This window comes from Saccostrea echinata, unplaced genomic scaffold (genome assembly GCF_033153115.1).
Source record: "Saccostrea echinata isolate AGI-Se365-2 ecotype Australia unplaced genomic scaffold, CSIRO_AGI_Sech_v1 ptg000030l, whole genome shotgun sequence".
Classification (NCBI taxonomy): Eukaryota; Metazoa; Mollusca; class Bivalvia; order Ostreida; family Ostreidae; genus Saccostrea; species Saccostrea echinata.
Window position 1 is genome coordinate 3,218,275 of NW_026889779.1, and position 25,387 is coordinate 3,243,661.

The 25,387-nt window shown below is 33.6% G+C and overlaps 2 protein-coding genes across 2 annotated transcripts; both read left to right on the forward strand.

The window, feature by feature from the left end:
• The first annotated feature begins 4,131 nt into the window (after nucleotides 1-4,131).
• Nucleotides 4,132-16,410, forward strand: LOC133196213 (uncharacterized). The gene is made up of 9 exons (XM_061332127.1): nucleotides 4,132-4,221; nucleotides 5,446-5,545; nucleotides 6,676-6,717; nucleotides 10,830-10,868; nucleotides 10,979-11,114; nucleotides 14,394-14,563; nucleotides 14,757-14,834; nucleotides 16,058-16,090; nucleotides 16,272-16,410. Exons 1-9 carry the CDS (start codon nucleotides 4,180-4,182, stop codon nucleotides 16,307-16,309), a joined length of 678 nt encoding a protein of 225 aa, XP_061188111.1. The 5' UTR covers nucleotides 4,132-4,179; the 3' UTR covers nucleotides 16,310-16,410.
• Nucleotides 16,411-20,933: 4,523 nt separating this feature from the next.
• Nucleotides 20,934-24,261, forward strand: LOC133196212 (uncharacterized). Its single transcript, XM_061332126.1, has 2 exons — nucleotides 20,934-21,176; nucleotides 23,991-24,261. Exons 1-2 carry the CDS (start codon nucleotides 20,968-20,970, stop codon nucleotides 24,169-24,171), a joined length of 390 nt encoding a protein of 129 aa, XP_061188110.1. The 5' UTR covers nucleotides 20,934-20,967; the 3' UTR covers nucleotides 24,172-24,261.
• The last annotated feature ends 1,126 nt before the right edge of the window (nucleotides 24,262-25,387 follow it).

Consider the following 25,387-nt stretch of genomic DNA (forward strand, 5'->3'; position numbering starts at 1 on the left):
CCATTTTCGCTGTTTTTTTTTTGTTTTGTTTTTGTTTTTTTGTTTTTGAATTTGCATGGTGTACATTTGAACTGAATTTTGTTCGGTATGATGAGTTGAAGATTAAATCTGTACATACTTCATCCAGGGATGCTAATTCTCAAATTTGTTTTAATTTGGTTCAAAATGTATCTTTTTTCAAGTGACAATTTTCATCTTATGATTCTAAATATGAATTTTAGATTTTTTTTAACCTTTGAAAGTGAACTGGAAAAATTAAGGCTTAAGTCAGGGGTTCTGGTCTTGATAAGGGTGTATTGATAATACAGTGAAAATGCATTATTTCTTTGAAAATCATCTTCTCTTGTCCAGGGTATTATTTAAACAAACTAAGTGCATGGTTATGAAGCAAGGATGTTTCTTTCAAAATTGTGAAATTCATGGCCCCAGTAAAACATGTAATTATGCAAGATGGTCTACTCAGGAAAATTTCATTCTCATGTATAATTTTATTATCATAGGATATTTACAGCAATAAACAGAATTTGTGAAAATTTGTCAAATACATATCTCACTAAAATAAGGTGTAGTGAAAAATTGATGATCTACAGTACTTCAGTGGATCTTTTACAGTGTTGTATTATATTCAGGTGACCGGTTAGGCCCATGGGCCTCTTATCTGCAAAAAATACTCACTCAGACTTTTTTTTCTATCTACACAGCCAACTTCATCTTCACTAGCCAAGGGTTTTTGGTCCACTCTGCTCCCCTGAAAACCCTTGGCTAGAGTTTATGGGGAGCAGAGTGGACTGAAAACCCTTGGCTAGCGAAGATGAGCCAACCTGTGCTAGAGCATTTGATTTGTTTCATTGAAAATATATATGTTTCTCCTTACCTCATTCCAATATCATATTCATATACTGGTATAATGCTGTGTGAATTGCTTCTCATGAAGCATTGGTTTCAGGAGGAAGATTTAAGATTAGTTAATTAATTAAAGATAAGCTGATATCTATGCATGCATATCTGCATGTCTATGTATTGACTTCCAATTTTCACTTTCAAAAGATTTTTTTTTATCTTTATAAAGCTTACCATTTCCATTTTTTGTAGTAAAAGTGTCTAAAGTCATGTCTTGGTGTTTAATTAAGTCATCAACTTTTTAATAGAGGAAGAAGGAAGCGAGTGGATGGTAAACCTTTAACGTCACTTACGGTACTTTTGAATCTGATGATATACAAGATCTGGGTACAACAATATGAATTTCAACATAAAAATAAACTTTGAACAGTCCAGATAATTCAAAAAAATAAATAAATAAATAAACACAGGACACTAGGATACTTTATAACAATACCATAGTAAAGATAACTGAAAGCATGAAAATTAAGACACATGTGAGAGATTTATTAGATTTTTGGCTGAACTGATCAGAAAATGAGCGCTGAAAGTAAAATCAAAATGATGTTGGTACTGTAATGTTGACATGTGGCGATAGACGAAAGCTAACCAGAAAATGGTGTGATTATAGTGGATTTATTTACTTAAAATTCTACGTGTATGTGAAAAATTCATTTCTTTAATAGGTATCACCAGCTATCTTTGTTAATTTTATGATATTATAAAATTACCCAATTTTCTGACAGCAAATTACATGTATTCTTTCTTATATCGTGTATATATATATATAACAAATTAAATAAGTGCAATATGCTTAATATAACAAACTGAAATTTATAGTTTTCAAAAGTTTCCCAAAATAATAGAATATAATTACACATGTTTTTAATACATAAGTTTAAAGGGTATAAATTTTTTTTAAAAAAAGTGTCGTATAGACTTGCTCAAGTCTGAGTTGGTTTTATTTCATTTATTTTTTAGCTCACCTGAGCTGAAAGCTCAAGTGAGCTTTTCTAATCACCTGTTTTCCATCCGTCCATAAACTTTTCACATTTTCAACTTCTTCTTAAGAACCACTGGGCCAATTTTAACCAAACTTGGTACAAAGTATCCTTGGGTGAAGGGGAGTTTTAATTATTAAAATGAAGGGCCAAGTCCCCTTACAAGGGGATAAAATCAATAAAAGACAAAAATAGGGTGGGGTCAATAAAAAATCTTCTTTTCAAGAACCACTAGGCAAAAAAAGCTGAAACTTACAAGGAAGCATTCTGGGATAGTGTAGATTCTAAATTGTTCAAATCAGGACCCCCAGGGGTAGGGTGGGGCCACAAAAGGGAATCCAAGTTTTACATTGAAATATATGGGAAAAATCTTTAAAAATCTTCTTCTTAAGAACCACTGGGCCAGAAAAGCTGAAACTTGTGTGGAAGCATCCTCGGGTAGTGAAGATTCTAAATTGTTCAAATCATGACCCTCTGGGGAAGAGCAGGGCCACAATAGGGAATCCAAGTTTTACATTGAAATATATAGAAGAAATCTTTAAAAATCTTCTTCTCAAGAACCACTGGGCCAGAAAATCTGAAACTTATGTGAAAGCATCCTCAGATAGTGTAGATTCTAAATTGTTCAAATCATGACCCCGGGGGATAGGGCAGGGCCACAAAGGGAATCCAAGTTTTACATTGAAATACATAAGAAAAATATTTTAAAATCTTCTGGAGAACAACTGGGCCAGAAAAACTGAAACTTATGTGGAAGTATCCTCAGATAGTGTAGATTCTAAATTGTTCAAATCATGACCACGGGGGGTATGGCGAAGCTGAAACTTGTGTGGAAGCATCTTTGGGTTGCTTTGATTCTAAATTGTTCATATCATGACCCTCAGGAGTAGGGCAGGGCCACAATATATAGGGAATCCAAGTTTTACATTGAAATATATAGGAAAAATTTATAAAAATCTTCTCAAGAACCACTGGGCCAGAAAATCTGAAAATTATGTGGAAGCATCCTCGGATAGTGTAGATTCTAAATTGTTAAAATCTGGACCCCCGGGGTAGGATAGGGCCACAATAGGGAATCCAAGTTTTACATTGAATTATATGGGAAAAATCTTTAAAAATCTTCTCAAGAACCACTGGACCAGAAATGCTGAAACTTGTGTGGAAGCATCCTGGGGTAGTGAAGATTCTAAATTGTTCAAATCATGACTCCCAGGGGTAGGGCAGGGCAACAATAGGGAATCCAAGTTTTACATTGAAAAATATAGGAGAAATCTTTAAAAATCTTCTTCTCAAGAACCATTGGGCCAGAAAATCTGAAACTTATGTGGAAGCATCCTCAGATAGTGTAGATTCTAAATTGTTCAAATCATGACCCCGGGGGTAGGGCGGGGCCACAATAGGGAATCCAAGTTTTACATTGAAATATATATGAGAAATCTTTAAAAATCTTCTTCTCAAGAACCACTGGGCCAGGATATCTGAAACTTATGTGGAAGCATCCTCAGATAGTGTAGATTCTAAATTGTTCAAATCATGACCCCGGGGGTAGGGCAGGGCCACAATAGGGAATCCAAGTTTTACTTTGAAATAGGTAAGAAAAATCTTTAAAAATCTTCTTCTCAAAAACCACTTGACCAGAAAAGCTGAAACTTATGTGGAAGCATCCTCAAGTAGAGTAGATTCTAAATTGTTCAAATTATGACCCCCGGGGTAGGGCGGGGCCGCAATAGGTATTACAAGGGGGAAATCATAAAGAACAGCATGGCCAAAGTTACTCAGGTGAGCGATGTGGGCCATGGGCCTCTTGTTTTTCTTCAATTTTTTTAACTGTGAATGTCAGCTCTCTATATAGACTGCTAATCTTCAATGTTATCAAACAGAGAGACTTTATGTTTGGGATTATAAGAATATTTTTTAAAGAGAATTTAAAATAATAGACTCGGGCAAGTCAAGTTGTCATATACCGTATTCCATGGGGCGGGTGTGTCCATACATACTGATAATTTTATTTCCATCAAAGCAACCTCTGAAAAAAATCATAGGTTAAGTTTAGACATGTAAACCATGACTTTGAAATATTTCATCAATATTGTTGTGATTTATGACACATTTAAATTTTTGGGATTTAACTAATTGCTAAAAATATATTTTCAAGTATTCCTAATCTTAGTGGAAAATAAAACGATCGGGCTCAAGATCCAAAAGTTTATTTCATAATAAACATTCGGTGCTCGCAGAGGACACACACAACACAGGCACAGCCACAGGCACAGGGAAGGATCCAGAAACAATTTTAAAAATGGCAGAATCTACACAGAAACGACAACAAGCGTACGCAAAGGTAAATGTCGTTTGCAAAACGGATAAATATGCAAAGTTGTTTGAGCGTCTTACCACTACCAGGTCCGGTACAATCCAGTACATTAAAATACGTAGCTAGAATATTACATACGCAGCTTTAGCTACAGTCAAGGGAAATAAGGCTTCTTGAAGCAGCTTGATTTAGCTATTTTAATGCAAGTTTCACAAGTTTGCTTTTTAAAAAAATAGACAAAAAAATTCAAGTACTTTTTAAACAGTTAAAAACAGTCCAGATTGAGCAAAGATAGTTTTGACACTGTACTCTGTAACAGAAAAGGAGAAAATGTATGGCTGGACTGGGAATCGATCCCAGCACCCCTGCATCACCAGCTCTACTGACTGAGCTTTATATGACCCAGGCTGATATCCACGGCCCAAACCATTGTGTGCTGCGAGGGATGGCTATGAAAAAAAAATATGCTCATTTGAGAAATAAGTAAGGTTTAGTGGCTATATTAAACTTCTTAAAGTAGCTATAAATAGCATTTCCAACAAATGTTTACTGGTCCCTTCTGGTTCTGTGACACTTCAGAATGACAGTGTGCCTCTAGCAACAAGTGATTTTTTATGGTCTTAATTTCAGACCCAGGAGAGCTACTAAAACAGTTGGGAACATTTTGTTGTAGTTATAAAAATGTTAGGGACACAGGGTTGGTAACAGTTTAAGATGGTAGCTTTAAAATATGGAGAAATAATTCTCAACTCATGCAGTTTTTTGTGTGCAATAAATATGTTCTTTTTTGAAAGCAAGGAAATGAATTCAAAGCTCTATGGTAAGTCTAATCAGAGTCCAAAATTGGAGTTATCGGAAGTAAAAAAAACTGAGACTAAAAACAGATTCCTAAATAGGAGTCATATTTTTAGGCACAGTTTGCTAAATGGAGCCAGTACTTCAGACATATACCGGTATATATTAGGCTTTCTCATAAGTTCTTTTATAAATGAGGCCCAATGAGCTACAGATCTGCAGCTACCTCAGTTCAAGCATATCTTTTGATAGCAACAGATAACAATGAGTTTTCAAATTTCTGTCTCTGTAATAGTTTATATGGAGCTTTCTGAAAACTCTGTTTATTTTAGCAGATTTGAAGTCCAGCAGCTGCACAAAATGGCATTTATTTGACACAAGTTTTGTCAGTGTAAAATTCTCAAATTATGTTTTTATGATTTTAATATTTAAAAAGAACTATATCAATTGTTACAGTTCTTGTTTGACAAAGTTAAGAAAGGTGATATCACACCTGAGGAGATGCAGACAATAAGAGATTTCAAAGTAGAGTTTTCTAAAGGCGTTTTCTTCAGAGGTAAGTTGATATGGAAACTATAGGGCTGCGTATTCGCTTGAGTTTTCATATTATGATATATTGCAGTATTTTTAACTTTTGCGATATGTATTGCAATATTTACAACAAAAAATTTAAATTGTATATTCTTATTAACTTCCTTTTACATGTAGAATGTACATATTAACATATGATAAATAACCAGTAAAATAAATCTTTTTGACTGAATTACAGTTATGCAACTAAATACACCCATACAACAACCTTTGTCTTACTGTTTGGCATAGTCGCAAACCTTTCTGACGACTTTTCTTTAAATATTATCATGATTATGGTAGAATTCCTGAGTCCATGCATTTTGCAGGTATATCAGTATTACAAAAACGTAATTGCAATACGATTGTTTTGCCAACATACTACAATATACTAGTAACCTGAATATGGGTATTATTGCCCAGCTTTAATGAATACATATATATTTATTGTCAATTTTTTAACAGTAATAACCATACCAGTGAAATATTGAGTTATATAGAATGTACTTGCATAATGAGCACACAGGCAGACAAAATTTCAAATGCCATATTTAGTTATAAAATTTGTATCCGAACTTGACCTCTATTTACCTGCATATGCAATTTCAACCTTGTACATTCATCCCTACGAAAGTTAGAGAGCAGAAACTAAAATTTCTCATTTTTTCTAAGTTCAAGAGGGATAACTCTGTCAAAAATCATTGGACAATGACCAAGTTCAAACTTGAGCTGTATTTTCTGGTAAAATTCCTGCACGCGCAATTTCAACCGTATAAATATGTACATATATCCCTAAAAAAGTTAGAGAATGTAAACTGAAAATTTCTAGTTCAAGAGGGATAACTCTGTCGAAAATCATCCGACCATGACCAAATTCGAACTTGACCTGTATTTTCTAGTAAAATACCTGCATATGCAATTTCAATGTTATAAAAACGTCCCTATAAAAATTAGAGAGCGGAAACTGAAAAATTCTTATTTTTTCTAAGTTCAAGAGGGATAACTCTGTCAAAAATCCTCGGACCACATATGCTATATGTTTGAACTTTCTTTGATTGTTCTTGATAGGCACATATTAAGTATTAAGGACTGTAATATGTGCAACATATTTTGCAGCTGTACCCAGCTCCTTTGCCATGTATGCAGTTTATCGATATAGTAAGTTGCTTTTCCTTTTTTGTCATTATGATTTTAAGTATTTAAAATATTTACATGCTTGTGTAAAGATAAAAAAATATACATAAAACATGAATTAAATCATATTGTCTGAAATCTAAATTAAATCTAAGTGAATTGTATACTAGACCATAAGAAGCTAGGTATTTTCCATTGTGATACAGTCCCTGAAACGTTCTACTTTCCCACTTGAACGGTGAGCGAACGCTGAACGAACGGTGAACGAACGCTGAACGAACGCAGAGCGAACGGTGAGTGAACGATGTGTGAACGCTGAACGCAACTTGGTGAACGATGTGTGAACGGTGAACGGTGAGCGAACGCAGAACGCGAACGGAGCGCAAACGCGAACGCAAAGTGAACGGTGAACGAACGGTGAACGCAAGATGAACGATATATTCGGAATGCCTCTGATCTTTTCCTTGCATTGAAACTATTTTATTGTATTATAATGTCAGGTGCCAAAAAAAAAAAAAAAATAAATAAGTAAACCAATAAATGAATGAATAAATAAGTAAATAAAATAAATTCTCCAAAATTGTCCTAAGAAAGACGATTCATGCACATTAAGTTTTTAATCACACGATTTTTAACGCATTAAAACATTGCAATTGTTGCCGAACGCTGAAGTATAAAAGATATTTTTTTAGTTGGAAAATAAAAATGTTTATTCTTATTTGATAACAAATCAGAGAAAACTTCTGACTTATAGAATGAATTAAAGCGATTGTAACATCCATTCATATATGTATCTCCGTGTCAAGGCGATTTCATGTAAAGTAATAAAAAAAATTAATTACAAAGGTCAGTGGACGTTTTGCATTTATACGCTCGTATTTTAAATGTTTAATACAATAATATATTATGTGTCATTTCTATTTTTCATGATGATTTATTGAGCCGACTTCTACATGTATCTGTAGATTGCCGTGATTATACTCAGACAAGATAATACAAAGATACATATTCATATTATAATATATTGTTATAAATTCAATTTTCAGAACTTGATATTTAAGTAATATGCTGTTATAATTTTTATCAAACAGACAAATGAGAGAGAGAGAGAGAGAGAGAGAGAGATATTCCGTTTCAGCCCCCCCCCCCTTTCTTTCAGGCTTCACTAAATGTTTGCACCTATATCAAACAATAACTCTGATATTTTTTTCTAAATATATTATACAGTGAAAGTAACTTTTTTCTTTTATCAACAAATCATACCCATCTGTTTGACAGTATTACTCGTTTTTATTTTCCTGCTTCAAGTTCACACGAAGTCCACGTGCTTGTCCTGTCAATCAAAATCATTCGACACTGTGCAGGTGTGAAAGTTTCGTCACATCGAAGACGAAGTGCGAGTATTTCCAACAAGTTATAACATTTATTTTTATCATTTCTAGATTTGATACCAACATTTGAATAATTAGTGAATAAAATATATTGGGCATTAACACTTGAATTTGAAACATACTCTCTGCCAATTTCAAATACCACCGCCGACACGTGTACATTTTGAACTACTATTGTTTTGTGACTTTCTTAGATGCATGTTTGTTTTGAGACTGAAATTTTTGTTCTAAAAAAGACCTTAACTTTTTTTTAACAGGTTAATTAAAATTTTCTGGAAATACAGTACTGACTAAGTAACAGATTTAGGGGAAAAGGGGGGGGGGGGTATTAATTATATCGAATAGCAAACATATAAAGTTACGGTGAAGAAAGATTTTTTCTCTATAACTATAGACTTTACATACATGTATTATAGTAGCGAATATTCTGCAGTGCATTACATTTTAAATAAATATTTCCTTTAAACACACTATCAATTTAATTCGCTCCAAAGATAATAAATTTACAGGATATCCGCAGTACTATGTATAACTCTCAGAACTAGTTCTATCATATTTTCTGTAGTAATTGAATAAAAAAACGCGTTAGAAATAAATATTTTCGTAATTTTGCTGCGTAATTATTTGACTTGGATAATTATATCTCCATTAACGATTTGTCGTCTTTAACAAAACATCAAAATGTTGCAGTGCTTGAAGTATTTGCACATTGGCCTTAGTTAAATTTAATATTTCAGCATCGTTCTACATAGGTACAGGATGTGCTTATAACAACATTTTTTTTCCAGAGTAATTTAATAAATAACCTAATAGCTAAGTTAGAATAATAAAAATATATATCTTAGATTTTTCCCCCATGAAATAATGATTCTTCAAACGCGATATGTTAGTATTAAATTAAAAAATCTGTAACTCCTTACCTACAAAAAGATAAGTCCCTTCACTCGGGAGTTCCGAATGGCAATGACAATTGAACGATAGGTGAACGCTGAACGCAAGGTGAACGCAAAGTGAACGGAACGAAGAGCGAACGCTGAACGCTTTGTGAACGGTGAACGCGAGCGCACGGTGAACGGTGAACGCAAAACTGTGAACGGAGAGCGAACGGTGAACGCACGCTGAACGAACGGTGAACGCACGCTGAACGAACGGTGAACGAACGGTGAGCGAACGGAAAAATGGGAAAGTAGAACGTTTCAGGGACTGTAACTTTTTGGAGTGCATATTATGATGGCTTTAACTGCCAGATTTGATGATCATACCTTACAAATCATTGTCAATAGAATTTCCAGCGCAAGAGACATTTTTCGTTCTTCTGACACAATGAGTAAGCAGTTATATTTTTAGCTCACCAGAACCGAGACTCAAGTGAGCTTATCTGATCAAAGGGTTTCCAGCTTCCATCTGTTGCCTGTAAACTGACTTTTCACATTTTTGAATTCCTTTCAAGAGCCACTGGGCCAATTTCAACCAAATTTGCCACAAAGCATCCTTGGGTGACCCCCTGGGCATAGGATGGGGCCACAATAGTTGATTAATGTTTAAATAGGTATACATGTACATGTATATAGGAAAAAATATTTTAAATTTTTTCTCTAATGATAAGCAAGGCTTTGATAAGGCTTACTGATATATGCAAGCATTCATAAGTAAATAAATGATAATATTGCTGCTTATATTATGCAGATTCTTGCATTAATGAGAGCCTGACAGTTTAGATTCAAGTTTGTTCAGATCAGTGCCCTTGAGAATAGTTTTAGACTACAGTAGGGGATCAGAGTTTTACAAGGGAGTACATAAAAAGAGTTGCAAGATCACACTAAATCTTATTAATACATGTAAGCAAAACATACATGAAATGTGTAGAGAAGATTCTTTTATAAAATTATGAGCCCTGGGGTTAAAGGTAAGTGGAAATGAGAGATTCAAATTTCACATAATGCATGAAAAACAATCTTCAGTCATCTCAATCATTGATATTGAAGCATCCTAATGTTGTGTTGATTTAACTTTGAATAAATTGTAACTCCTTTAAGTCCTAGATTTTGGTCCACAACATGGAGACAAAATATTTATGAAATTTAAGAGGGAATTTAAAAAAAACAAGATGTGTTTGTGAAACACTATGCCCCCGATGGTAACACAATTCTGGAGTGGGACGTAGACTACAGTGCAATAGTTATGGCCAATGTTAAAGTTTTTCAAATGTAGGTCGAAGGTCACAGTTGAGGTCACATGATCAAAAATTTCTGTACCAATGGAAAGGTCTTGTCATAATGAACACTCATGTCAAACATTAAAGCCTTACCCTTGACAGTGCAATAGTTATGGGCTAGGTTAAAGTTGACAACAGACAAACAGACAGACAGGACAAAAACAATATACCCCCTGGATCTTTTGATCTGGGGGCATAAAAATCTGTGGGTCAAAGTGACTCAGGTGAACATTGTTGCCAATGGGCCTCCTGCTTTCTACACAAGCTGACAAAGGAACAAAATAAAAATCAGACAGACAAGAAATAAATGTTAATAACTTCTCTTATTTATTCCTAAAAAAAAGGTACAAATTATATTTGGTTATTCATTGTAAAAAAGAATGTTCACTTTGAAATATTTTGTCAGGATTGTCAGTGTTGAATTTAAGGAAATGTGATTTTTTGGATGATTAGTGTTTTTTTTTTTCAACAACTCAATACTTTGGTATCAATGACAGTAATAGCAAAAGCTTTTTTACTTTGATCTTTAGGGAGTAAAGGAGGAATAGTTGGACTTGGAAAATGTATCTGTAAGTATGATTGTAATTGTTGTTAGTTGTACATGTATGTAGCATTTTGATTTTTGAATATTATTGGATTTTTTTCCAGAGTAGAGAAAAGTGTGTAATTTTCATTGTAGTTTGTGCAGTTGGTGGACTCTTCTTAGGATTTGCTTTCACACCTACCCAAAAACTTTGGTCCCAGCAGTTGGAGAGGCACAACATTACAAGGCAGCATGTACTGGGCAAAATAGACATGATGCAGAAGAAAAACTTGTAAGTAGTTGTATGGCATTGTATGAGTTCAAGTTTAAATAAGAATCATCTTAACACTCAGTATGGCTGCAACCATATGAAATAATCAGGTATGCTTTCATAGACTAAGAATTCTACTGCCAGAAACTGATGACTTTTTAGCTCACCTGAGCTGAAAGCTCAAGTGAGCTTTTCTGATCACCCATTGTCTGTCGTCCGTCCGTCCGTCTGTAAACTTTTCACATTTTCAACTTCTTCTCAAGAACCACTGGGCCAATTTTAAACAAACTTGGTACAAAGCATCCTTGGGTGAAGGGGAATTTAAATTAAAATGAAGGACCAAGTCCCCTTCAAAAGGGAGATAATCAAGAAAAGACAGAAATTGGGTTGGGGTCATTAAAAAATCTTCTTCTCAAGAACCACTGGGCCAGAAAGGCTGAAACTTATGTGGAAGCATCCTGGGATAATGTAGATTTTAAATTTTTCAAATCATGACCCCTGGGGGTAGGTCAGGCCACAAAAGGGAATCCAAGTTTTACATTGAAATATGTAGTAAAAATCTTTAAAATCTTCTTCTCAAGAACCACTGGGCCAGAAAAGCTGAAACTTATGTTGAAGCATCCTGGGGTAATGTAGATTCTAAATTGTTCAAATCATGACCCCCAGGGGTAGGGTGGGGTCACTATAGGGAATCCAAGTTTTACATTGAAATATGTAGTAAAAATCTTTAAAAATTTTCTTCTCCAGAAACACTGGGCCAGAAAAGCTGAAACTAATGTGGAAGCATCCTGGGGTAGTGTAGATTCTAAATTGTTCAAATCATAACCGGGGGAGGGGGGGTGCAATAAGAAATCCAAGTTTTACATTGAAATATGTAGTAAAAATCTTCTTCTCTAGAACCAATGGGCCAGGAAAGCTGAAACTTATGTGGAAACATCCTGGGGTAGTGTAGATTCTACATTATTCAAATCATGACGCCAGGGGGAAGGCGGGGCCACAATAGGGAATCCAAGTTTTACATTGAAATATGCAGAAAAAAAATCTTTAAAAACCTTCTTCTCAAGAACCACTGGGCCAGAAAAGCTGAAACTTATGTGGAAGCATCCTGGGGTAGTGTAGATTCTAAATTGTTCAAATCATGACCCCTAGGGGTAGGGTGGGGCCACAATAAGTACTACAAGGGGGGGGACCAGGTGAAAAACAGCAAGGCCAAAGTTACTCAGCTTTTCTGATCAAAATTTGTCCGTTGTCTGTCGTTGGCGTGTGTAAACTTTTCACATTTTCATCTTCTTCTCCAGAACTACTGGGCCAATTTCAACCAAACTTGGCACAGAGTATCCTTGGGTGAAGGGGATTCAAATTTGTTCAAATGAAGGGCCACGCCTTCTTCCAAGGGGAGATAATTGTGTATTCATGAAAAATTTATGGCATTTTTCAAAAATCTTCTTCTCAAGAACCACTGTGTTAGAAAATATGAAACTTATGTGGAAGCATCCTCAGGCAGTGTAGATTCAAATTTGTTCAAATCATGACCCCCAGGGGTAGGGTGGGGCCACAGTGGGTGATCAAAGTTTTACACAGGAATATATAGGAGAAATCTTAAAAAATCTTCTCAAGAACAGCAAGGCCATGATTGGTCATATTTATTTAGAAGCATCCTCAGATAGTATAGATTTAAGTTTGATCAAATTATGACCCTCAGGGGTAGGTAGGGGCCACAAAGAAAGTTTAAACTTGTAGGAAAAAAGACAGTCAAAAAAATATGTAAGCATCCTTAGTTAGTGTAGATTCAATTTTAATCAAATCATACCCCCTCCCTTTTAGGGGTAAGTCGGGACCACTTATGCATTTAAGCATTACAATGCTAAATTGATTTTTGCTTTTTTCTTAGCCACAGTGCTCAGGTGAGCAATGTGGCCCCTGGGCCTCTTGTTACAATGTTAAATCATGGTTCTTCAAATTTTTCTGGACAATTTTATGAAAATCATGAGTGATGACACAAAATTTATACAATAATTCTATCTACTTATTTTTAATTTCAAAAATGCTATTTCAAGGGTACATGTAACTTAAAAGTATAATCTGTTTAATTTAGTATAAATGTGCAATTTTGGGCAACATTTCGATAAATTTTGATGCACATGAACACTATATAAAAGGATACATACAATGTATATCTGTATCAATTTCATATTTTTCTGTGTTGTCATAGTTATTAAAATTTGAATATTTAATATACTCTTGAATTTTTTTGAATTGGTACTCCTCCTACAGTTTTGATATGATTTCGTGAAAACTTGATACGCTTGTAGACTACATCGACATAAATCTAGACAACTGGATTAGTAGGGATGTAATAATACATTCATGTAATGCAGAGGGTAAGATACATGTATAATACAGCAGTACAGAAAATGAAGTATTGATACTTTTTGGAAGTAAATAATGTGCACATTTTAGTTTTAAAATTGGAGTTTTTGTGTAAACATCTGATGGTACTTGTTAATTATCCCATGGAATATGAATTATAGTTTAGTTTAGAAAAGGTTTTATCTTTATTTTATTTTAATTTTGTTCTTAGCTTCAATGTATCGGTATTTGAGAGACTATTAGAGTCAGTTTGTTGAAAAAAAAGAGCTGAAATCTACATTTTCCTCTCTAAAAAATCAAAAAAATAGTTGTAACACTTGATATATCACGATTTCTGAAATTTTGTGATGCATCGTGATATTCTTTTTCCTAACGATACACAGCCGTAATTTTTAGTACATCTGTGACACTCAGGTGACCCATTCTTTTTGGCTCCCATTCATTGATTTGTGTGTCATTCATAAACTTTAATTAGAACATTTTCATCCTTTTCTCTGAAATAACTCTGAAATACAAGATATAAATGCTCATATCTATATCTATGCGTATCAGCTCATTTCTAGTAACAACTGAATTCATAAATTTTAATTAGAACACTTTCCTCTTCTCTGAAATAGCTCTGAAATAGGAGATATAAATGCTCATATCTATATCTATGCGTATCAGCTCATTTCTAGTAATAACTGAATTCATAAATTTTAATTAGAACATTTTCCTCTTCTCTGAAATAGCTCTGAAATAGGAGATATAAATGCTCATATCTATATCTATGCGTATCAGCTCATTTCTAGTAATAACTGAATTCATAAATTTTAATTAGAACATTTTCCTCTTCTCTGAAATAGCTCTGAAATAGGAGATATAAATGCTCAAATTTATGCATACCAGATCATTTCCAGTAACAACTGAATGAAAATTTTCATTAAATAGGTCAGAATTCAATGAAATGATGGAGCAGGATTGGGAGCATATTCCAGCAGATAAAATAGAGACTCCGAAAATACCCAAATTTGTAGAAAGGATGGAAACAAAGACAGATGTTGAGAATGACACTCAGACAAACCAAGGTTCAACATTTTTATTTGGGGCTTCAAATCAAGGTATATAAAATATTTTTTAAGTATATTTTGAGTTGGGACCCTTGAAAGTTAAAGCTATTTTGATATACATTTCGTTGAAGATTTGAAAAATTATTTTTTTATTATAAGATTGGGAGTACTTTCCTGTAATGTACCATTCTGTAAATTACCGGTAGTGGTACTTTGAAGAATTTTTTTTTCTTCATTTTTTTAGAAACTGATCAATTGGCCAATGAAGAGGAAGGATTAATGGAAAAAAGAATGAAAAGAAACAGAAGGAAAATGAAAGAAGGTTTGTTCATCAAATTAATAGTTAGGTTAAAGGGCTTCAAAATGCAGTATTGATTGACACCAGTTTGATTTTAAATTGGAAAAAAAAACATGGAACATATCTTGCACCTTAGAGTTTAAAAGCTTACATTTAAATTTCCTGATGATTTAACAGAGAGTTTTTTGGAGAGGGTCCATTCCCCAGTTATTATAAGCCTTATCTGGACCAAGCTTGCATGGATGATGTATTTAAGGATGCATACTACCAGACATGCTTCAGATGCTTGGTATGACTTATATTTTCCAGTTGAGTAAATAGGCTTAAGTTTTTGGAGCAGGTCCCAAAGTTGCAATGATGAGGCGTATAGGGATGCTTAATACCAGAACTTGCTTTAGATGGTCAATTTGATCCACATTTTCCAGATGACTGAACAGGTTAGTTTGTGGGGGGAAAAATAGGAAAAAATATAATTATAAAAATACAAGGATTTATTCAAGGAGACTGTACATTTATTAAACATAGTGACTAAGATAATAATATCAAGTGGGTAAAAAGTCTGTTATCAAAGAAACATTTTTAAATTTTAAAATTACAGTAATTGTTCACATTAATTTTTTTCATACCCCACTCAACAAGCTGTGGAGGGTACAATGTTTTTGACCTGTCCATCAGTCTGTCAGTCATGTTCTTGTCAATGCAACTCCTCTGAAATCGCTGAACAGAATTTCTTGAAACTTTGTTGTTAATAGGACATAATGTGTAGATGTGCATGTTAACAGGAAATTCTTATTTGATTTCTCTCACAAATGTCGATAAAAAGAAAGGGGTAATCTCATTCTTTCAACCCCACCCTTAAATACTTTAAACTGGAAATTTGCTGACTGGGTCATATCTAATTTTTAGGGTAAATATGATAGCATACTGCAGCATTGTTTATTCTCAAAGAAGTAGGTATGGTGAGCATTGAATTTTGCCCCAAAATTTTAAGATAATTTCAGGAGTTTATGATTTATCCTAAAAAAAATATAAAATATGAAGACTACAAAATAGAGCTGTTTAACTAATCATTGCTACAATTTTTACTATGATGTCACAAACAAAACAGTTTTTCCTAGTTTTAGACTCAAAAAGGATTCCCTATTGTACCTTGTACTTTCAAATTGATAATTTTTCAAAACATTATATAAGCCAGGTGAGCATTGTGGCCATCAAGTCTCTTACATGTTTTATTTCTTTTTCCACAGAGTCAAATACATCAGAAGGAATATCAAATTCAGGTAAAAGCTTTGAATGATTCATCATTTAATACATGTAATGATAAACTTTACACATTCATCAAAAAGATGTATGTCTTTACTATTTCACTGAACAGAATGTATAAAAAGTATGTGATTTATTATTCTATAACAAACATTACAATCAATATACATTTTTGAATTTCTTTTTTTTCTGCTGCAGGAAAAAGAGTCAACAAATATGGAGATGTTATTGAATAATATTTTGTGCTTTTGAAATAAACTTATGTCTTACAATACATAGTTATCAAAATGATAAAATGATCGCTGATACCCTCTATTATCATTTAGTCCTAATGACTGAGCACATTTCATCCTTGACAAAAGTATACAGGAGTTCATTGAAGATTTGAGTGCATAGTGTTTTATAAGACATAAAAAAATGTATGATAACTATGGTATTTCTCTATTGTAATAGTTCTTTTATGTATGTTTAAAAGCTTGTTCAAAAGTCAACTAAATAGATAATAATTCATAAATAAAAATACTGTTAAGTAAGAAAATGTTGCATATGTAAATCAATTATGCAAACTTTGCATTAATATAAAACAATTTTGACTTGTTTTAAAGCCGTTTTAGTACAGTTTTTCATTGTACCCATTGATGGGGCAAAAGGGCAAACATAAAGATGGGAGCTAAATGAACATTTGTTTTGTTTTGTTTTTTGTTTTGGTTTTTTGTTTGTTTTTTTTAATGCAGATAAGAGTACTTTGCATTTATTTTAAAGGAAGGGGGGGGGGGCACTTTTCATGAGCAAGCAATTAGAATTTAATTTCACTGGTTCATGCAGATTAATTTTGTGAGTGACTTGAATATACAGAGGATTCAACAAAAGGATATTTGACAAGGTAATTGTTAGTTGGGATGTAAATTTGTGGGTATAAGGGTGTATGACTCACAAAACCCGTGGACATTAACACCCAACACCCCCCACCCCCCACCCCAAAAAAAATTCCACAGTAGCTTGTTATTTTTCTGCTATGTCGATTATGAGAAATTACATGAATTGTAAAAACTATATGGAAATATTTAAAATACTTTTATCATTTTTATACCCCACGCAACAAGTTGCGTCAAACTTTGCAGATATTTAGGACACAATGTGTAGATGTGCATATTACCAGGAAATTCCGATTCCATTATTTTTCTAGGAATTTAGGCACTTTTCAACTTAGATTTTTGCCCATATCTTGAATATAGAGATGAACAGATTGTCAGCGCAACTCCTCTTAAACCGCTGCACAGAATATATGGTCAAACTTTTCAGATATTTAGTACACAGTATGTACGTGTGCATATTACCAGGAAATTCCGATTCCATTATTTTTGCCCAAAGAGTTTTGCCTATTATTGAAGAAACTTTCCAGCTAGGTAATAAGGAAATCTATTGGAATCAGCTTTTGTAATGAAATTTTATGTGAAATATTTTATGACCTCAAAAAACCCCTATTGATTTTGAGATCAAAATATTAATAATTTAACACACATACACACACGCAAAATCTTGGATAGTTCTTACCCCCACCCCCACCCCCCTCAAATTGGTGCTTTGCCTTAAATAATTTCGTAAGTACAGTATGTAAACAAATTCATATGACTACATCATAATTTTGTTTCCATCAATTATTTAAATGTGTAAATTGTCATGTGCTGGGCATGGACTTGCACTCGTTAACAAATCGAAATCACTGAGGAATTTAAATAACAATTTGTCAGCATAACTCCTGCACTGAATTTTCTAAAACTTTGTAGGTATTTCAGACATAATGTATAGATTTGTATATTACCAAGAAATTTTAATTCCATTATTCATCTAGAAACTTAAGCCCAATTAAATTTGTAACGTACAAAGATTTGAATGTCCTTGTATGCACGAAGTTTTGATGTGATGATTCTTTGCAAGTAATGCCCCTTTCTGAATTATATTGTGTATTTAAAATGCACTGTGCCATTCATTACGTGTTGCATTGTCGAGTTTTGGGGGAGCGTGGGGTATATGAGCTTGCTCACTTTTTCTTTCATTCAAACAGATACATATAAACATTTTTGGGGGGAGGGGGTTGTCATTGGCAGCCACACTTTGTGATAGCTGCAGAACTGTAGTGTTATGATTTATATTTTAGACTTTGACCATAACGCCACAGATCCCGTAATGCAAATATGGTGCAATTTGCGGCGCAAAATTTTCTGCGCACGGTTGGCGAGAATTTCTCCACTTTCCAGCATTGGTCAATCAACTACCTACCTTTCACTCCTTAATTCCAGACATATTCTCTAACCAAATGTATATTTTATCTACCTCCTAACCCTTTATAGTCATAAATACAGACCAATACACTCGTTTGTTTTAAACTTTCTGCCATCCGACAAAAAAATCAAAACAAGCGAGTTTATTGGTCTGTAGAGACGACTATAAAGGGTTAGGAGGTAGATAAAGTTATCGAATGTGTCTAGAATTAGGGAGTAAAAGATAGTTGATAGACCAACGCTGGAAATTTAAAGTGGAGAAATTCTCCCTAACCGTGCACAGAAAATCTTTTGCCGTAAATTGCACAATACTTGCATTACGGGGCCTATAGCGTTATGGTCAAAATCTAAAATATAAATCATAACGCCACAGTTCTGCAGCTAATTTTTTTGCTGATATTGAATTTTCCATTTGCATATCACTTCAGGGCTAGTTGCACCTGCTAACAAAGTATATAACGTTTATGTTAAACAACACATGTTCAAAGTGAAATTCTCTTTCTCTTTTAATGATAACACTGATTTTGGTTTGAAATGTTTTTGACACTCACTCACTCTGACTTTTACATAAGAGAGAACCAAAACTTCTTAATTTTTTATTAGAAAATCAAATAGTCCTACAAGTTTAGTTCACCTGAGCCAAGGGTTCGATTGAGATTTGATCAAAATTTTGTCCATTATCGCCATTGTTATCGATATAAACTTTTCACATTTCGTCTGCATAACTATATATTTGAACCAATTTCAACTATACTTGGCACAGAGTATCCTTGGATTAAGGGGATTCAGATTTAAATTGTTGAATGAAAAACAATGTAAACTAATACACTAATAGTGGCCCAGATCCTTCAGATATTAGGATTCTAAAAGAGCCTTGAAGGTAAAATAGAACAAGGTAATAAAATATTTGAATGGATTTGGATATTTCTGGAAGATACAGGGGGAAATAGTTGACAAACTTGTGTTTTTTTTAATTTACTATGACCTTATACCACAAATGACATGAATAACAATGGAAGAATGCATTTAATGATTTGGATCATTGGCCGAGCTTTTTTCCCTCAAGTCTAAAGGCTTTTAATTTTACCTTCCAGCTGTTACGTACTAGCTAGCTACTTGTACACATTTATGAATATTGGTTATATTTATTTTCTGTTAATAAATTAATGCTACAGTAAAACACAGATCTGCTTTTTGCCTTATAATCTCACATAAGTTGGGGGATGTTTGAGACTCCCACAAGAGTATGCAATGGTTTGGGCCATGGACATCGGACTGGGTAACAGTTGGTATCTAGAGCACTTGATTTGTGATGCAAGGATCCCGGATTCAATTCCCAGCTCAGGCATACATCTTCTCCTTTTCTGTTACATACTTTAATTGATATGAAAATTATTAATTTGTTATAACTTATATACAAAGTAGTAATTTTAAAATAAAATTATTAATTTGTTAAAACAAATTGCTAATTTGTTAAAACAAATTATTAAAAGATACTGCATTTGTTATAACAAATTATCAACTTGTTTTAAGAATTATTAATTTGTTATAGCTAATTGATAATTTGTTAAAAGATACTGATGTGGCCCTAACACCCTTCCGTAGTTTTTTGTATGAGATTTATAATTAAACTTTCTTTCGAACGTTGGAGCTATATTATATGGCGTTTCTGAGCTAAAAAATAATAATACGAGATTGAATGTAGATGAACAAATACATGATATTTGTTATTTACGTTCAAATTAACATTTTCCCCGATTTTGAACTTGAATATCCCCACGTTTCTATCATATTAAATTGACTTTAAATTTAACTGTGTCTGATATTTATTTAAATGCGGAGTCGGTAAATACATCGGTTATTAGTTCCCTACCGGTGAAACCGGAGGGGACTATAGGTTTCCTCTGAGTCCGTCCGTCCGTCTGTCCAGCTGTCTGTCCGTCCGTCTGTCCCTCTTTCTGTCTGACAGTTTGTCCCACTTGGTTTTCCGCACTTTTTCCTAAACGCTTGCAGATATTGAGCTGAGTTACAGATTAAGTTTGCTTTTCGTTCCGTTTCATTGATTTTTGACGAAATTACGACCTCTTCAATTTTTAAGGGTTTTCCGCAATTTTTTTCTAAACGCTTGCAGATATTGAGCTGATTTTTGGTATGTGACTTTACCTTGATTACTTATAGATCAAGTTTGCATTTCATTCCGCTTCAATGATTTTTGACGGAATTATGGCATTTTCAATTTTTAACGGGAACCAGATTACACTTGCCGGTAGGGGACTAGTAATGCAATACTCTCAGAATGCTTGTTGATTTAAATTTCTAATATCTATGAAACGCGATTGATTTAAATTGTGTAACTTACAGGAAAGTCCTATTTTTATATAAAGTAATAAAACAAATAGAAAGATCTTTTAAATTTTAGATAGTCTGAACTTATCAAAAATACGCCAAATATGACTTTAACTTAAAGGTTTATAGGTCATGAGGTTACTTTCCAGAACTGTCAAGTAGTTTGCAAAAAACAAAAACAAACAAACAAACAAAACAAAAAACATATGGTTGGTAAAAATTTCCAGTCGGGTTCGGTATTCTCCAGCTCAACTTTCAATGTCAAAATGGCTCCCAACTTTCCTAAGTTGGAATGGGGCTACGATTTTGCAGATTCTATTCGGGTTATCTGCGGTTTAGTACCAAAAAAGACACCGAATGTTCCTAAATTTGATCCATGGGATGTTAAAACATATAAAGTTGAAGATTGCATTCAGGAACTACAAGATTATCAAAAGAAACTAGCAGAAAAGGGACTAAAGGATCATTGGATTAGGTAATATTTAATTTAAGGACATACGCAACGTACCTTACCTGCCGATAATTTTTCAAGATATTCTCAATTTAAGATAATAGTGCCATCAGATGTTCGTAGACAAAAAATCAGCATGCATTACCAGGGGTTTTGAAAAGACATCAATTGATGAAAATTCTTGTATAATTCAAAGAAAAATATACAAAAATTACTAAAACATATATTCTAGATGTTTTGTTTATCCAAACTTGTTTTAAGAAGAAGTGAACAACAGAATATATAGACATTAAAATGTATCACATGGTTCCTTTAAGTATTGGAACTCTTCAACTCCAGGGGAAAAGACAATAAATATCAAACTACGTTGCATATGTCCTTAATATTAGATGCGGTGTTATATCCCCTACTACTCAAACTCCGTCACCGTAAGCGGAAAACACATTGCATTACTCTTTTAATTATTCTTTCTATTTATTTCGTGTTTGCTACATTTAGTAATGAACTTAAGCATTGTTTTTATTACTATAATTAAAAAAAAAATGGAGTTACTGGGCTTATATCAGGTCTGGTACAATCATTAGATTTAGCTACGTAGCTTAAATTACCTACATAGCTTTATTTACCTACCTGAAGTAGCTTTATTTAGCTACTAAATCAAACTTATTTCTTAAATAAGCATTTTTCCCAGAAAGTGCAGAAAATTGCACTTTGAAGCAGTGATAATTTTCAACTTTGAACTCAGCTGAAAACAATTCATGAATAAATCACTCTTGGAGATGTGTCTTTTTCTGCGCAATTTCAATCAAAGTTCTAAAAGTTTTGGGGCTATATACAACAGTTAATTTGTGACCAAACAGTTACTTCTTGAATGAAATAACAAAGAAAACCAGTTCTGGTTAACATGAGCACAATGAGAAGCAATCATACTTGTCCACACCTCATCGCACACAAGTTGGTGTACAGTTATTCAAACAATGGGAATACATCTTTTCCTTAGAAGTGTTCAAACGCAGCAATATTAAAACTTTCTCTGCTTTGGATTGCTCTTTAAATATCCTCTAGTGTAAATATAAGTAGTCATTTATTTGCGATTTTTTGTCTTTTTAAAATGAAAAACAAAATTGTGAAAAATTGCCTTGAAATAGCTAAATAAAGCTACCTGAGGTAGGTAAATAAAGCTGCGGTAGGTTATTTTAGCTACGTAGCTAAATGTATGATTGTACTGGACCTGTATATAGAACCACTAAATAGAACGCATATCACATCTGTGTACATTACGTTCAATGAATCCTAAGTCCGTCACCAGGGCCCACTACAATTTGTCAGCATTTTAATTAGCTGCACTGTAGCTCTCTGCTAAAAAAATTCTGACAGACAAAGCAGAGAGCTACAGATCCAAGTGTTGTAAAAACCTTCGATTTACACCACCGCTTTTTTGTCACTCGCTTCAGGTATTATTTCTTGTATTTTTTGCTTTCCCCTGCTTTAAAAAATAATATCCGATAATTAACCATATATTTTACTCCTATTCCGATACTTTATTTACCTTTCAACGGTTCCAGATGGCTGTATGTGGTTTTGGAATACATGTATCAGTTTCAAAAAATGCATTCAGACGTGGCGACGTCGACGTTGGTGTCATCCAATAATACGCCTGAAATAACACGCCCGAATTTATTTATCTCTTTTTACATATTGTATTCTTTGTAGACAGTATCTTCATGACATTTGAATCTCCTGAATTTTTTATTTACATTTTCTTGGCAAGTATATGTTTTTTGAAAGACTTTTTTTTGCATGACCCCCAACATGGACATCGGAATGGTAATTTTTTAAACCGACATTCCAAAACCATTAAGGTCTGTTTGAGACCATTGAAAGGTAAATAAGGTATCAAGAATAGAAGTAAAATATATGGTTAATTATCGTATACTGTTTTTAAAGCGGGGGAAAGCATAAAATACAAGAAATAATACCCGAAGCGAGTGACAAAAAAGCGGCGGCGTAAATCGAAGGTTTTTACAATGCTTGGATCTGTAGCTCTCTTCTTTGTCTGTCCAAATTTTCTCAAGCAGAGAGCTACAGTTCTGCAGCTACATTTTAATAGAAATTTGTCGCCTGCTTAGTTTTTTTGTCCCTTTTCCTTAAACTTGTAAACACAAAAAAATAGTTTTTAAGATTTAAAATATTGTTAAATTATATTTTGAGAAACGTGTCAACAACAGAAAAAAAATATTGTTAATATAATGTATTTTATATGTAATAACGTCGCGCTGATGTTATCTCCTGTATAGCTGCTGAGCTGAAGCATTATGGTTTTATATATTAGTCTTTGACAAGAGCGCTACAGATCCAGTAATGTAAATAAAGTGCAATTTATGGCACGAGATTTTCTGTACTCTTTGGGGATGAATTTCGCCACTTTCCAGCATTGGTCAATCAACGATCTTTCATCCCCTAATTCTAGACATATTCTATAACCAACCTGTATATTTTATCCACGTCCCTTGAAAATAGTATTACTTAGTTCTGAGTTAGCATAATGTTTTATAAGAGGGAAAGAGGGAGTCAGCTTCTAATCATAGTACTGTTAGGACTGGATACCATCTAGAGTTTACAAATCAGGTTGATTGTATTGAAATTTAATGGAACAGAAAGTTGAGAGGGATTATGAATTGGTTCAGAATCCTGTTATTTATTTGGTTTTACAAACATAATTTTTTTTCTTCACATATTTTTGAGATCTGTTAGAGTTGGATCATATATATACCGGTAGTTTTTATATGAAAGCACTATTGAATGTATTGTTTGAAAACTGAACCCCTTATTTTACAGATTTGAGGCATCTCAATACCACAAAGACATTCATATCAACAAGAACTTCACAAGATGGCAAATGTTTGGCAGAATGTTGATTCCTGGAATCATTGTAGGGAGTATTCTGGCATACCTGAAAATAAATTACTTCACCTATCATGATTATGAAGGAAGAGAGGAGAGATTTAAACACCATTGATTATATTATTGCTGTAACACACAGAGCTGACTGCTAATTGACACCTATTTTGTGACTTGGTTAATAAAAAGAAAATGTTATGTCAACTGATTTAGATTTTATTTTTGTCTTCAGTGCTCAAATATTTTAATAGGTCATCTGATCCAAAGGCTCAAGTGAGCTTTTCAGATTGAAATTTGTCCACTTTTTATGTTGATGGTGTTGTAAACTTTTCACATTTTCATCTTCTCCAGAGCCACAGGGCCAATTTCAACCAAACTTGGCACAATGCATTCTTGGGTAAACAGGAATCAAGTTTGATCAAATGAAGGGTCCCCACTTTTGAGGGGAAATAATAAAGAACTGATGAAAAATTAATTACATTTTCAAAAAACTTAGGAACCACTGGACCTAAAATGATGAAACTTATGTGAAAGCTTCATTACATAGTGTAGATTCAAGTTTCTTCAAATTATGACACCCAGGGGCAGAATGGACCAAAATGGCTGATCAAAGTTTGAAATGGGAATCTATAGGAAAAATCTTTTAAAAATTTCTTCTTAAGAACAGCAAAGCTATGATCAGTCATACTTAATACAGGGTTATTTTCGCCCCATGTTATTTTAGCACTTTCACACTTACAAATAATTTGCCCCGTTTTATATTTGCCCAATTACAGTTCTGTTTAGGAAACTATACTGTGTTTTTTTTAATTTGCCCACCTGTGAGTAGGGCGAAAGGGGCAAAAATTTCCCTGTATACAGTATTGCTATGGAAGCATCCTCAAGTAGTGTAGATGTAAATTTGTCCAAATCATGATCCCTGGGGGTAAGGTGGGGTCACGAAGGGTGATCAAAATTTTTACATAGGAATATAGGGAAAATTCTCAAAATCAGTAAAGCCATGATCAGTCATGGCAGCATTCACAGGAAGTGTAGATTCAAGTTTGTCCAAATCATGACCCCTGGGAGTAGGATGGGGCCACGATAAGTGATCACATATAAGAAAATTCTTTAAAAATCTCAAGAACAGGAAAGTAACGATTAATCGTACTGATTTGGTAGCATCTTCAGGTAGTATAGATTCAAATTTATTAAAATGATGACCCTTGGGAGTAGGGTGGGGCCTCAAGTGACTCTGGTGAGCATTATGGTCAAATAGCCTTATGATCTTTATGTGAAATGCTAATGACAGTTGAATAAAGCAGCCAATTCAAATGGATAAAAATAGACATGAT